This window comes from Cyprinodon variegatus, unplaced genomic scaffold, assembly GCF_000732505.1.
Source record: "Cyprinodon variegatus isolate N-32 unplaced genomic scaffold, C_variegatus-1.0 Scaffold36, whole genome shotgun sequence".
NCBI classification, from domain to species: domain Eukaryota; kingdom Metazoa; phylum Chordata; class Actinopteri; order Cyprinodontiformes; family Cyprinodontidae; genus Cyprinodon; species Cyprinodon variegatus.
This window is the reverse complement of record NW_015150489.1, coordinates 191,482-206,077: the sequence shown is the minus strand read 5'-3', so window position 1 is coordinate 206,077 and position 14,596 is coordinate 191,482. Positions and strand designations below refer to the sequence as shown.

Here is a 14,596-nt window from a genome sequence, read left to right as displayed (position 1 = left end):
ATCCCATAGGTTTCTTACTTCTTTACATTCATAAAACAAATGATTAGTAGTTTCCAACTGAGTTGTACAGAAACCACAATTCCCAACATTGAATTTAAATCTCTCTCTTAAGTACTGATTTGAAGGATATATATAATTTATTATTTTTAAATTGTAATCTTTATTTTAGGAGGAATTTGGAATTTCAAATAATGTGTCCTAATTTTGGTTATCATAGATTTGTTAAAATATTGTAAGAGAAATGTAAGTTTTGTTCGACCAGGGTAAATATTATGCATAGAATATTGATTCAAGAACCTATTAGTGCATTTATTGTCTCTAATGTCTAAATACTCAATTTGAAGCTTATGGAGTCTTGGAACAGAAAAATGAGATATACTCTTTTTAACTAACATAAGAAGAACAGTAGGTATACTACGTAAAAATATTAAATTATTATAGCTATTACATGTCTTAGCGCCCCCTGGCGTTACTAATGGAATAAGGTAATGTCTGTGGAGTCAAAGATAAAAACTAAAAATGTAGTTCAACATATTTTTTAATTATAGTTTCCACTGTTCAGCTGTAGTCTGGTTACTAAAACAAAACTTTTATTTATCAAATAGTGAACATTTGTAGTTATATTTTTTGCCTCTAAACTACTAGATTAAATTGCCATTTAGTATTTTTTGTCATATCCGTTGTTGTATTTTAAGACATATTATTCTACTACATCAAGACATTGGGCAAAAACCTCGCAGGAGCCAAGGGAACTATCTCCAAAAATCTCGAGAGTTGGAGAAACATCGTTCACATGGTTGTAGAAAAGTCCAGAGATGTCTAGAACGATGGAAATATCGCGAGAATCGCCGGCAGAAGCGCGAGAAGTCTGTTAAACCACCTTGCTGCTAAGGGTTGCTCGTGCAGATCAGAGACACCGGTACAGCGGTGTGAATCATGAACAAAGATAGCTAATTTTAACAGAGAGGCACAACAAGTTCATCTGGATTTATTATTCTTTCAGGGAAAAACGAGCATCAGTTCTATTTTACAGCACACAGAGTGGCGTGTTGTTAAAGATGTCAGTGGTAGGATTTGACTTGGGCTTTCAGAGTTGCTATGTAGCCGTAGCCAGAGCTGGAGGAATCGAGACGGTGGCTAATGAATACAGCGACAGATGTACACCGTAAGTATTCAAGTTACACTTTTTATTCATTGAAATCCAAAATGGTTACATTATTGAAGCGCATTGTGCTTTATTGTGCCTTGTCTTTACACTATAATCGGATTCTTAAACCTTTTTGCTCAACTTTAATAGACAAGCTTGTAAGTTACTACCATAGTAATTGAACCTCCGTTTGTAATTGTTTACGTTAAGAAATATGCTCAAGTTCGTTTAAAACATTTATGAAATTATAGAGATTGTATTCAATGTTAAAATGTTGAAACCATGTATCAATGCAGCTATACAGCGTAAGCTAGTGAGCTAAACAGTCAAGTTTTTTCATTAACGGTACGGGCTGATTGAACACGTGTTTTAGTCACCAGAGAACCCCGCGCAGGCGGTGCTTTTCTCGTTCTACTTCTTTCATTCACGTAAAGCCTAAGCTCCGACCAGCCCGATGTTTCCTGTGTGATAAAACGTGCGACTTGTGTTAAAGGTTTCGTTCGATGACGACAGCAGTCGAGAGTTAGCTAGAATATTCTAGCAAAAATCACTCCCCGCACAAAAAAAAAAAATGTAATATTAAATTGAAAAGGATGTAATGATTTCTGTTATTCCTGAAATATTTTCTTAAATCTTTTGTCTGTGAGTTAAATTTTCTGACTGTCACAGCTGAGAACATTTCTCTTAAATGCTCTTGTAGTTGTACTTTCTTTCAGGTTTAAATTTCTTTTAATTGTTTTAAGATATTATGGATTTTTTAACCTTTTTTGTAAATTTGCATATATATATATATATATATATATATATATATATACTGCCAAAATATTATAAGATAAACGGCCATAAGGTATCTTAAAAGATGTAAAGCATATCAAGAAAACAGATAATTAAATTGAAGCCAATCGTTTCTAAATGTTTTAATTATGTAATTTTAAGGTGTATATAACGTGACCAGAAGACCTGATCCAGTGTATTATTTTAACTCCGTGAGTTAAAACTATGTTTAAACTATGATTGATAATGAAATATTTATTTAAGTCAGCAAAACAGAAACAAATCATTGTTAATACTACTTTTGTTTTTTTGGTTATAAAAAGCCAAATTTAATTGATTAATTTGTCAGGCTGTCTATTCAGATAGCTGGGTTTCACAAATACAGTTTAATATTTTTAAAAAGTATCTATAAAAGCATGGAGGGATATTCCTTTAGTTTTCTAAACCAAAACGCTAAAAGGGACCATATAAGTCGTAATTGGTAATTATTGTGTAGCCACCTGCTTTCATCCAGCTGACTGGCAGTGTGCAGAAGCAGTTCCAGTCAGAAAGTGATTTTAAACAATAGGATTAGTAGTTATGATAGAAATTGTTAACAATTTACAAACCTAAGTAAACTGTGTCGCCCAAATCAAATGTTTTGTCTTCTTGACTAGATATTGTGAACATAAGCATGTTTATCATAAAACTGGTTTGCAACCAATTTGATCTCTTCCTGCCACTTTTGCTCCCCAGTGCAAGATGTGGGGAAAAAGTGCCCTAAAAAGAATCAAAGTAATCATGTTAGATTAAACTAAACTTAAATTTTTTCTTGGCTGTCTAAATTATCTTTATTTTGTATGTGTTGAACCTCGACTTGTACGTATTTACTGATACTATTTAGTAACTTCTGGAAATAAAGTTTTTACTTATAAATCATATATATTGATAGGCAGCTTAATTGGAATAAAAATATTTATGTTCGTCCTATTTTTTGTTGTTTTTCCTCAGGTCATTTGTGTCATTTGGTCCAAGAAATCGATCGGTTGGAGCGGCTGCTAAGAGCCAGGTAAAAATCAATTCTGCCATATTTTTAGATTCTACTCATTCTTCTTAATGGCTCATCAAAAATCAGAAAGTCTTAAAAGTAAATATTATATAAATCTTTTATTTTTTTTTTCTTTTCTAGGTGGTGACCAACTGTAAGAACACAGTGCAAGGCTTCAAGCGCTTCCATGGCAGAGCGTTCTCAGACCCGATTGTTCAGACGGCCAAGTCAAACTTGGTGTACGACCTGGCACAGATGCCCTCAGGTACCACTGGGATAAAGGTGAGGTCATCTGCCAGGGTTACAGGTCAACTGATGTTGTTGTCTTTTTTTTTATGTCGGTCATAATGTCAAATTTAGGTTTTATTTTTTAGATATCAGCAAAATTACCAGAACATGTTGGATAAAACATGCAAGTGTTTTGAGATATTAGCTTTAAGGAGGTGTGACGAGTTTTAGATTGTAACCTTGGATGGCATGATGTTTTGAATGATGATACCAAATATCCCAGCAGAAAAACGGTATCAGGAAATGATGCATTTCCCGATTGTTTGTTACCTTAAAGTACACCTTTAATTCAAATTATGCAGTCTATCTTTGAGCGCCTTTATTTAGAGGGTTTTTCTTATTACAGGTGATGTACATGGAGGAAGAGAGAGTATTCAGCGTGGAGCAGATAACCGGCATGCTACTGACCAAACTGAAAGAGACAGCTGAAAGTGCACTGAAGAAGCCGGTTGTTGACTGTGTTATCTCGGTAAACACTGATATCCATGACTGACTGTTGTCTGAAAATCTCTAAAACTTCCGCTGTTTCCCTTTTCTTTGATCAACAGGTTGAGTTTTTGTTTTTATTGCCAATTAAATCCAGTGTTATGACTATTGACACCTCTATTTTCATTTATTGTTGTGTGTATAAATAAAGGCCAAAACTGGTCCAGTGCATAAATATTGTGGCAAACTGTTCATAGAACATTTTAAGCTTTAGCCTCTTCACCAGATGTCTTGGTGGGAAAGCAGCACTTCTGCTCACACTTGAACGTCGTTGAAGAGTGGGACGTGTGTGTCGGGCCCGGCGTGAGAGCTCACAAATAGCACCTGTTATGTAATGCTATAGATCTAGAACAAAGTGGCTGCTGCTTTTACTTGGGCTAAATTTATCAGTGACATCAGTGATGGAGAGCATGTTGCTAGTGCTGCAGCCTGTTTCTATAGTTAGCTCTTGAACTTTTCCACATTGGGATGCTTTGTTTTGACATCCCAACTTTTAAATAGGTGATGATATCCAGACGGCTTTTTCGAGATGCAGTCGGTACCATTGGTGATCCCAGCATCAAAATCACTGAGCTGTTCTTGGCATTCATTGTGTTTTCTGCAATGAACAAAAAAAAAAAACAAACCATTTATGTTGATCCAGATTTTTCTATATTTTTTACACTTAATGTTCCATGTTCCTCATCACAGGTACCAAGTTATTTCACTGATGCAGAAAGGAGGTCAGTCATGGATGCTGCTCAGATCGCTGGTCTCAACTGTCTGCGGTTAATGAATGAGACCACTGCAGGTAGGCATGGCGTCTGGACTCCTTTGACATCACGTTTCAGCTATGTAGGCTCAGCCATGAAATAATGTTTTTAACAGTTGATAATGAGATTTTTTTTTTTTTAGATTTCTTTATTGTTCTTTTTTTATATGTATATTTTAACCATTTTTTATACAGGTAGTCTTATTTGGACACAAATCTATATTTCAAAGAGCGCTGTTAACACTTTAGTAGTAACTTTTATTGGAAAGTGTAAAAGACGAAGTGTAAAATACTACATATTAAGGAAAGAGAAATCCTATGAAGAACATTGTAATGAATGTGTTTATGTGTTACTTTAAGTTGTCACCAAGATGAGGCTGTTGCTGTAGAAAAAGGAACAATGAAGGATCTTAGTGAAGCTCCTTTGGTTTATTCGCATAGCCTTTCTTGAGATTTTTTGAGATTGAGATTTTAGATTGCAGAGTGATTTTAGTTGTGTGACAGACTATAACCGCTGAAAGCAGTGGAGCAAACAACAAATGATTGCTTTGTTTCCTGTTGTGTTCCAGTGTCTCTGGCTTATGGAATCTATAAGCAGGATCTTCCAGCTCCAGAGGAGAAGCCAAGGATAGTGGTGTTTGTGGATTTAGGCCACTCTGGGTACCAGGTGTCCGTCTGTGCTTTTAACAAAGGAAAACTCAAGGTACGGTATGTTTTCAATAGGTGTTTATGTCAGTAGTTTGACTTCCCAGACTTTGATAAAAGAATAACCCAGTCACTTTGCACTTTGATAATACATAAATAAATATGATATGGTTGGGGTATTATGCTTTTTATGAATTGTTGTTTATTTATGACTTCTGTTCTTCCTGTAAGATTCTGGCTACAGCTTTTGATTCAGACCTCGGTGGGAAGGACTTTGACGACATCCTGGTCAACCACTTCTGTGAAGAGTTTGCAAAGAAGTACAAACTGGACGTCAGGTCCAAGCCTCGAGCTTTAGTGCGCCTTTATCAGGAATGTGAGAAGCTGAAGAAGCTGATGAGTGCCAACTCCTCCGACCTACCCCTCAACATTGAATGCTTTATGAACGACACTGATGTAGCCAGTAAACTGAACAGGTGAGATTCAGACCATTGATCTGACAAGACTTTCAACAACAAACCTAAATATGGTTCATGTAGCTATGTCAGAGCGTTTGCCAATAGGCACAGACATGGTTTGAAAAACAACGGGTTGTTCTCATCAAAAATCTTCTGATGTCTCATTCATCTGGGCCAAATTAAATTACACATTTAGTCTGGTTTATCAGGCTAAGTGGACCCTGCAGCTCTAACTCAACAACAAACAAACTTTTATCTAGTTTAAGAGCTGTAAATACTTTCCGAGACTGGAAGAACTCTCATCAGTGTGTCAGGACGTGTGTCTTTTAGACGGATTTGTGAATTTTTCTGGCAGTGCTTTTGTTTGCGTTGCTAAGCTGTAGCTATTAATAATTTCTGATCATGTTCCCAGAGGTCAGTTTGAAGAGATGTGTGCTGGGCTGCTGGCCAAGGTTGAGGGTCCCCTGCGCAGCGTCATGGAACAGACTAGTAAGTATAAACGACTTTAATAACCACTAGTCTACCCCCTCAGCCAGGAGTAAACGCATATAGTCGGTCTAAGCCATATGTGAAGTGATTTTTTTTTGTCTTTGCATTTTATTCATTCTTTGTTTCAGCTCTTGCTTCTTCTGACTTGAATCATTAACACTTTACTCAAATCTGAAAACATTGCAGCTGTTTCAGTCACACCTCATTATGAACCTAACAAATATGGAGCGATTGATCTTTTGTATCCTGCCTCTCTGCTAACAGAGCTGAAAAAGGAAGATATTTACGCTGTGGAGATTGTGGGCGGAGCCACCAGAATCCCAGCCATCAAAGAGCGGATCGGCAAATTCTTCGGGAAAGAGCTAAGCACCACCCTAAATGCAGACGAGGCCGTGGCCAGGGGCTGTGCTCTGCAGGTATGGCTAGTTGGCTTCAAACACAACATATGTATCATTTAATTTGGTGAAGATAAAGTTGAATAATATTTTTTTTATTTAATTCTACTGAGACTGAAGATCTTATCAAGTATCCTGTGTACTTAAACGTACTTAATCAACCATTGTTTTGTTTTTTTCCCTCAGTGTGCCATTTTGTCACCGGCTTTCAAAGTGAGAGAGTTCTCCATCACAGATGTTGTCCCGTACTCAATCTCCCTTAAGTGGAATTCCGCTGCAGAGGAGGGACTAAGGTATGAATGCATCCACCCCACAGGTACCCTAAAAAAAAACCCCAAAAAACTTCAATCTTCTTTTCATTCTGGAGAACAGAGAGTACATCTTTGTTTCTCATGCGCAATTATATTACTAACCTTTCATGAGGTTCTTTCCTTCAGGCATTGATCTTAATGAAGTTTCTTCTGATGGAATGGCCATTTTCAGCAGTATAGCTCCACCACATTAAACCTTTCCTGTTTTGATATTTAGATTTCACTTTTAAAAGATGAACTAATTAACAATTAAAGGCATTAAAGAGCTAATTATCATTTAACGTAGCAGCTGTGTTTGTATTCATCTCAGAGGCTTAATAACCCTCAATGTCTTAATGTCACATCTTAAAGACTTTTCTTTCAAAGCCTAACGGCTAAATGAATGTGTATATCTGTCTTTTTTTTATAGTGACTGTGAGGTTTTCCCAAAGAACCACGCTGCTCCTTTCTCCAAAGTCCTGACTTTTTACCGTAAAGAGCCCTTCACTTTGGAGGCCTATTACAATAACCCAAAGGAGCTAAACTACCCTAAAGCCACTATAGGTAAGACAGGTTTCACTTCTAACAGATGCATTTACACCATCTATTTTTTTTTTCTTATTTACAACTTTACTCTGCTTTGCAGGCCAGTTTCTGATCCAGAATGTGGTTCCTCAGGCATCGGGCGAGAGCGCCAAGGTCAAAGTAAAAGTTCGTGTCAACGTTCACGGTGTGTTCAGTGTCTCTAGTGCATCTCTGGTAGAAACCATAAAAGAGACAGAAGGAGAAGAACCAATGGAGACGGACCAAGTAGCAAAGGAGGAGGAGGTACGTGTTCGTCTGGGCACAAGGCAAATTTATTTGTATAGCACAATTCAGTACAGAGACAATGCAAAGTGCTTTATATGATTAAAATATAGGAAAATATAACAGAATCAGAGCAAGTAGAAGAAAAAAAATGCAGAAACAAGAAAGAACATTAAAAGCAGTTGGACTGAAGAAAAAAAAAAAAAGGAAAACAGGGTGGTTGGATATAGAGAAATTAGTGGGGAAAGGAGGTGTCTGCTTTGTCGTGTTTGGACAAGAACTGGACACCATTATGTTGGTAAACAGGTTTCCTGTTCTTCTAGTTTAACATGTTTTCTTACAGTTTTCCCTGAATCTTTTATTCCCCTTTGTGTTAACGCCTTTAAAAGCCACTTTCTAGAATAAAAAGGCGTGGATTTTGATTATCAACATATAACATAAATATTTTCTGCATAATACAAATTGTTACTAATTGTTTTATCCAAAAATGGGGGGTAAATAAAACTTCTGCCAATAAAAAAAAAAACATTTGTCAACGTTTTGATAAAACCATCTCTCAGGTGTCGTCTTAATCAAATGTCTATATATGCTTTCTCGCAATAGAACAAAATGCAAGTGGACCAGGAAGATCAGAAACCCCAGGCTGGAGGCAACGATGACAAGAAAACTGAGGCGGAAGAAATGGAGGTAACCTTGTGCTGGGCGATAGGACAGCATTTATCTCCCCATGCTGCTCCATCATGTATCAAGACAATATAAAATGGGCCATCTGCGATGTCTTTAAATGGCTGTCTAAAAACACCTGCAGGTTTCCTTTGTAATGCATGCAATCTGTAAAAGAGGAGGAAACCAATAAAGTTAATCATGGGTGAATACTTTTCTTTAAATTATTTTATCAAAAGAGAAAAAAAATCTGTCAGCTCATCAAATGTGTTGTACAAAATCTAGAATATAGAATAAACTAAAAAGCGCACGTAGTTTCTCAAAGAATGTGAAATCAGTCACCTAATCAGAACACCCGAACTTTACGTAAATAAAAACAAATGAGCTACAAAGCTGTTGATCCGTTTGATCCAGTCAGTCATCAGCGTTGTCACCTCTATTTAAACAACTCTTGGCCTGGGATTTATAGGTCAGTGAGTTTTAGCCTGGATCTAAATCAAATTTCCTTACAGGTTGCACATATTATTTTGTTGATGTGACGGCAATCCAATGCTTTTTGACGACGTAAAACGTAAAGTGGGAAAAAAAAGTTTATGAAGCAGGTGATAAAACGTGAACAATTTACCAGGTCATTACGGAAAACATGTCAGCGGTTAGCCCTGTGCTTCAGCTCCACACTGAAATACTTCCTGCATAAAAAAAGCATGAGTCTGTTGCCGACTGCAGCTGCAGGCGTTTGGTCAAAGCAACTTTTAGAAGGTTAGTGTAGAGAAGAAGCTGCAGCTCTCAAAGCGGTTTTGGTGTTAAGCCTGTAGGACACAGTCTCATCAATGTAGATGATATAGTGGTGATTAGTAAACTTTGGAGTACTGGGTTGGAATATTGCTTCCTTTAAGAAGCCTTTAAGTTTTCATCCATATCGCCCAGCACTAGGTACCCAGTAGAGGACGAGGCTGACCAACCTTCTAGGACCCAGAACATTAAAACATGTTTCCCTCTCTTTGCTTAAAGCAAATTTAAAGTTTCTTCACACATGTAATGTAGCCCTGTCCCTGAACCAAGGAACAGGTTCATTTTCCACCAGAGACTGACACCTTTTCCATTTGCACTTTTAACTCTTTCCTTATGAAATACAACTCCAGATGTTTTGCACAGAGATTGTTTACGTTGAGAAAGGAGGAAAAATGTGTGGTTTGTGTTTTCTTAAGTGGTTTTTATTTTATTTTGCTAAGCAGTTTACTCCAGTGACTTTAAAGTAGAGGGCTTTGAATTAAATCAGTTAAAGCTTCAACATTGTTTGAAGTAAATGTTGAACTTTGTGCTATAGTTGGTAAAACAAGGTTTAAATCGCGACATAGATTTAAAAAAGATGAGATTCCTCAGTTGGCTTTCAGCGTGGTTAGCTTATTGGTCCTTTTTTATTTGCAATTCATATTTATCATTGGGGTTAGATTTTTAAACTATAATTTGTACTGAATTATTTCCCCACCTCAGACATCTCCAGAGGATGCCAAAGAGGAGAAGAAGAATGACCAGCCTCCGCAAGCCAAGAAGGCCAAAGTAAAAACGAAGACTGTGGATCTGCCTATAGAGGGCAAACTGCAGTGGCAGCTGCCTGCTGAAGAACTCAATACATTTGTGGAGAATGAGGTAATGTTCTGACAACCAATAGGAATGTGGAGACTCACTGGTAGCAATTTATATTTTTTAATTTAGTTGGAGATTAAAAATCCATGGTTCACTTGATACCAAATACTTACATTAGTTTAATTTGAAGAGATGCTTCCCTTTGCCTCACTGTTCAACATGTTGGTTTGTTTTTTAGTTATTTTAACAAAGAAACCTCCGGCTGACCTGAATGTCCCTCTGTTTTCTGTAGGGGAAGATGATCATGCAGGACAAACTTGAGAAGGAGAGAAACGATGCAAAAAACAACGTAGAAGAATATGTGTATGAAATGAGGGACAAACTGCACGGAGCACTGGAGAAGTTTGTTAATGAAGCTGTATGTACAAAAAGGAACCATCGTTAGATTTGTTATACTTGTTTTTTTTAGTGTTAATTAAAAGTTAAGATTTAATGTTGTTTTTTTTTTTCTGTCAAACTTCAGGATCGGGACATGTTCTCTTTAAAACTAGAGGACACAGAAACCTGGTTGTATGAAGACGGAGAGGATCAACAGAAGCAAGTTTACATCGACAAATTGGCTGAACTGAAAGTAAGTCTTTAAAAAAACGAATAGATTGACGACAGGGTAAAGCCCCTGTCACACCTTGAATTTAGCCAGCGTATGTCTGACGTCCCAGAAACTCCTTAAAATACGAACATATGCTGAAATTTCAATGTCTTTTTTATTTTATTTTGGGTATATACATAGAGTAATATCAAATAATAATAATTAATATCAAATCCAGAACTTTATGTCCAACAACAGCCTATCTTATGCATAACGTAAGGCAGTGTAATGTCCGTGAACCCCCTTCACAGCAGGTAACAGTAGCTGTAAGTTAGAAACAGTAGTTAATCAAAGTAGTAACACGTCAAATACGTTGATATGCTTTGGAGATAAGTTCTTGATAAGTTGCGCATAAATTATGCACAAGTTACTCATATGTTTTGGATAAGCTAGACACCAAGACTTGAATGACTTACTTATCTTGAGTTACTTATCAGATATATATGTATATATTAGGGCTGGGTAAAAAAAATCAATTTAATTGATTTTGAATCGATTCCTTTACATTTTTGCAAAATCGATGTCTAAAAAATTAGATTGATTCATTTTATAGTCACCTGCGTGACGTTCACATTCAAATAAGCAGGAAAGATGCACTCAAGATTACTTCAAGCCAGACAGCTGCAAATATAGCCAATAGTTTGACTGAAGACGTTAACAAATGGGGGCTGACCAGAAAACACCCTGTAGTTGTTACAGACAACGCTGCAAATATGGTTTGTGCATTGAAGATAATGCAGCTAATGAATGTCTGCTTTTTGAAAGGTCAGACTTAAGAGAAAAGAGCAAAGCAAAAATATTGGAATAATTGAAACACAGTAAAGATTAATATTGATAAGTCTCTCAGGTCTAATCTGGTTAGAATGGTCAAGAAGGAACTCCATATCCGGTTATTTTAGCCAATGTACCGAGTGGAGAATGTTTTTCAGGAGTACAGTATGACAACAGTTCGTTGATCCAATGTTTCTTGTTTGGAGGCTCCATATATTTCCAGTTTTAAAGTATAAATTTCTTCGCTGCAGATGACGCTAACAAAACAAAGTATTTTTTGGATTTCATTTCAAGGAAATAACATCTCCAAGTATCCATATTCTGGGGTCAGAATCTAAAGAAAGCCCACAAACTGCTGATGTTATCAGAATTACATTGTTTCGGTAGGTTTGCAAGTGTCAGATAACCTACCTGTAACTTATGCCCCACGTATGGAAATTTTGCACATGCCTAAAATTTCTCGACTTACTCGCCGTAGGTCAAAGTGTGCAAGCTCGTTTCAGCGTGCTTCAGCTTGCTAATAACTTATATAAAACGTACCCATAACTTATCCAACTTATGCCCGCGCTTTTGCCAGCTTTTTCATACGTCAGGCATACGCTGGTCCAAATCATCCAGGTGTGACAGGGGCTTAAGGTTGGAGTGCGTAACCTGGGTAATGATTGGCAGAGGCTCTGCAGATCAAATTAAAATAAGTCTTGATAACATTTATTGGAGCTAATAGCAGGTTAAAGCTGTATTTATGCTTGAAGCTTTCGCAAGGATATCGTTTTTGGCTTCTATACCCCTCCACACGGAACACTTTTAGCTACGTGGACAGAAAACATGGTTGGCGAGTAGCAGCTCTTAGTGGTGAGGGCCGGCAAATATAAACATGTAGAGACATCCCGTGATTTAGCTCATAAATATCACCAATATCAAAGCTGAGCACAGTGTAAATGCTGCCGGCGCTATGACTGCCTGAATGTCCGTGCGTCAAGCTTGATTAGCCCTGTAGATGATGCAGTGTTTTATGACTGTTTTCAGTTGGTTTGTTTATGATGGTTTATAAAATATAAACAGCTCTGTATAAATGAGTTGCACTGTGTATATAAATGGATCTGAACTTTGCTGTATATTTGCATTTAATTAAATAAAATTTGACCTAAATTTAATCCTGTAGTACTGCTGCAAGTTGGACCAGTCCACAAAGTGTTTAGATATCATTTTCATATTAATAAAGTATTGGATTATATTACCTGAATAGCAGTTTTGAGCTTTTCTCCTGGGTTGAGTTAATGTGTGTCTTGCAGAAAAACACGTATTGAGGGGAATTATTTTTGACATGCTTCAATGTTCTTTTCTGTAGAAAATTGGACAACCTATTCATGATCGATACATGGAAGCTGAGGAGAGACCTAAAGCTTTTGAGGAGCTCGGCAGACAGATACAGATGTACATGAAGATCATTGAAGCCTACAAGGCAAAGGTAAGGCTTTGTGTTAATTAACAGGAGATTTGATTAAACTTGTGTAAAGAGTTCTTACACGTGTCTTTAATGTACCTTCAGGATGAGCAGTATGAGCACCTTGATGAGCTGGATGTGACTCGGGTGGAAAAGCAAGTGAATGAGGCCATGGCCTGGATGAACACCAAGATGAACCAGCAGAACAGTCAGGACCTCACTGTGGATCCTGTGGTCAAAGTCGGAGAAATTAAGTCCAAAACAAAGGTACTTGGACACATCTGAGTGTGTTTTGATTTGCCATGCAGAGCTAGCCTCATAATTTAACTGACTCACGTTGATATTTTCTTCATTTAGGAGCTTTACGCATCTTGTAACCCGGTGGTAACTAAACCCAAGCCCAAGGTGGAGCCTCCTAAGGAGGAGAAGACGGAGAACGGACCGGTCAATGGACAGGCTGAACCAGAGATCCAGCCTGAAAACCCGGATAAAACAAAACCCACAAACACGGAAAAGGAAAACAAGCTCCCCGAGATGGACATTGACTAAACTTCCGCTGAAGCCGACCTTCCGTTTCCCATCCGTTTGTACCGCTGCTCGCCCCAATTCAGCCCTTTCCTCTGAGATGGTTCTTAATGACACGTTAGCATCTTGGAGAAAAAGACAGCCTTCACCTCGTGTTTTCTTACATTCTTTGTATACAGAAATATTAAATAATACTATTTAATGGACTAACTGGCGGCGTGAAAGATAAGTGTGGGTTTGCAAGCTGCTTAGTCTGTGCTTCTGACTGTCCTGATTGCTGTTTAGCTTCTCCTAAACACCTTTAAGCTATGATTGTCAGATGAGGATAGCCTGTCAGCAAAGCTGCTGAAGGTAAAGAATAGTGCTTTAAGAAATTGTAAAATATTGTTTAAAAAAGCATCCATGCAGCGGTGAAGGGGATATCAGTAGTTGGGTTGTAAATTTCCTATTGTGGTTTTGTCTTTTTTTTTTTTTTTTTTCAGCACAAATGCAAAACTCTGTTATGATTTATTTGTTTAATCGAATCTTTGTTCTGTTGTACTGTCTGTTGAATTTAAATAAGAGTTACTGTCATGCAGTATTTCAATTTTCTGCTTTTTCTCATTCAAAAGCATCCATTTGTTCTCTGGAAGCCTTATTTTATTTTTTTCTACGCAACAGAGATTGCTGGTCAACAAATCAACTTTTTGGTTTGGTTGTACGTCACAGAGACGAGCAAAAATAAAACTTCAAACAAAAAACAGAGTCCTGATAAAATAGTTTCTGAGCCATTTGCTCTTCTGCAAGAGCAGATGAGGGAAAAAAAATTATCTTTACAAGATTCAATGGCAAAAAGCATAAAAAATATAAAATGCTGCAATAAAAGCACATTTTTTAAAGGTAATTTACAAGATTCTGCCTGATCAGCTTTTTATCAGAAACTAAAAGGCAGCTGAAGCATCACCAATTGTCTATATCAAAGTCAACATAATCAGTTTATCCTTCAGTCTCAAAACTGATCTCAGATCAGTGATGGGTTAATGAGGCATCTTTAAGTTTTTAGGAATACTGACACCTGCTGGACATTTAAAGACACTACAGGCAGCTTATTTGACAGCCTAAACTGAATTTGATGACCAAGTACAATTATAAAAAAAATTAAGTAATTGTTAACTATGTTGTATTATTTCATATTTATGTTTAAATCGAAAATATCTTTGATATTTTTAGAAGCAGCCAATAAAGTAAAAATTCGGGAGGAAAATGTGAGCGAGGATGCTTGAGGACTAGGATTTTAAATCACCTTAAAACAATAAGTACAGTATATCAACTTTAAGTACAGTAAATCAACTTTAATTAATTTAATTTTAATTAATTAAACTTTAAATGATAAGTTGAGTGATAACTGAGAGGAAAACGAT

The 14,596-nt window shown here is 36.9% G+C and overlaps 1 protein-coding gene across 1 annotated transcript; it reads left to right on the top strand.

Moving 5' to 3' along the window:
* The first annotated feature begins 880 nt into the window (after positions 1-880).
* Positions 881-13,776, top strand: LOC107105009 (heat shock 70 kDa protein 4-like). The gene is made up of 19 exons (XM_015405129.1): positions 881-1,165; positions 2,912-2,969; positions 3,090-3,230; positions 3,583-3,705; positions 4,413-4,512; positions 5,043-5,176; positions 5,350-5,594; positions 5,989-6,065; positions 6,330-6,481; positions 6,647-6,753; positions 7,181-7,314; positions 7,397-7,578; positions 8,161-8,244; positions 9,715-9,870; positions 10,100-10,225; positions 10,331-10,438; positions 12,576-12,695; positions 12,777-12,938; positions 13,029-13,776. Exons 1-19 carry the CDS (start codon positions 1,059-1,061, stop codon positions 13,218-13,220), a joined length of 2,508 nt encoding a protein of 835 aa, XP_015260615.1. The 5' UTR covers positions 881-1,058; the 3' UTR covers positions 13,221-13,776.
* The last annotated feature ends 820 nt before the right edge of the window (positions 13,777-14,596 follow it).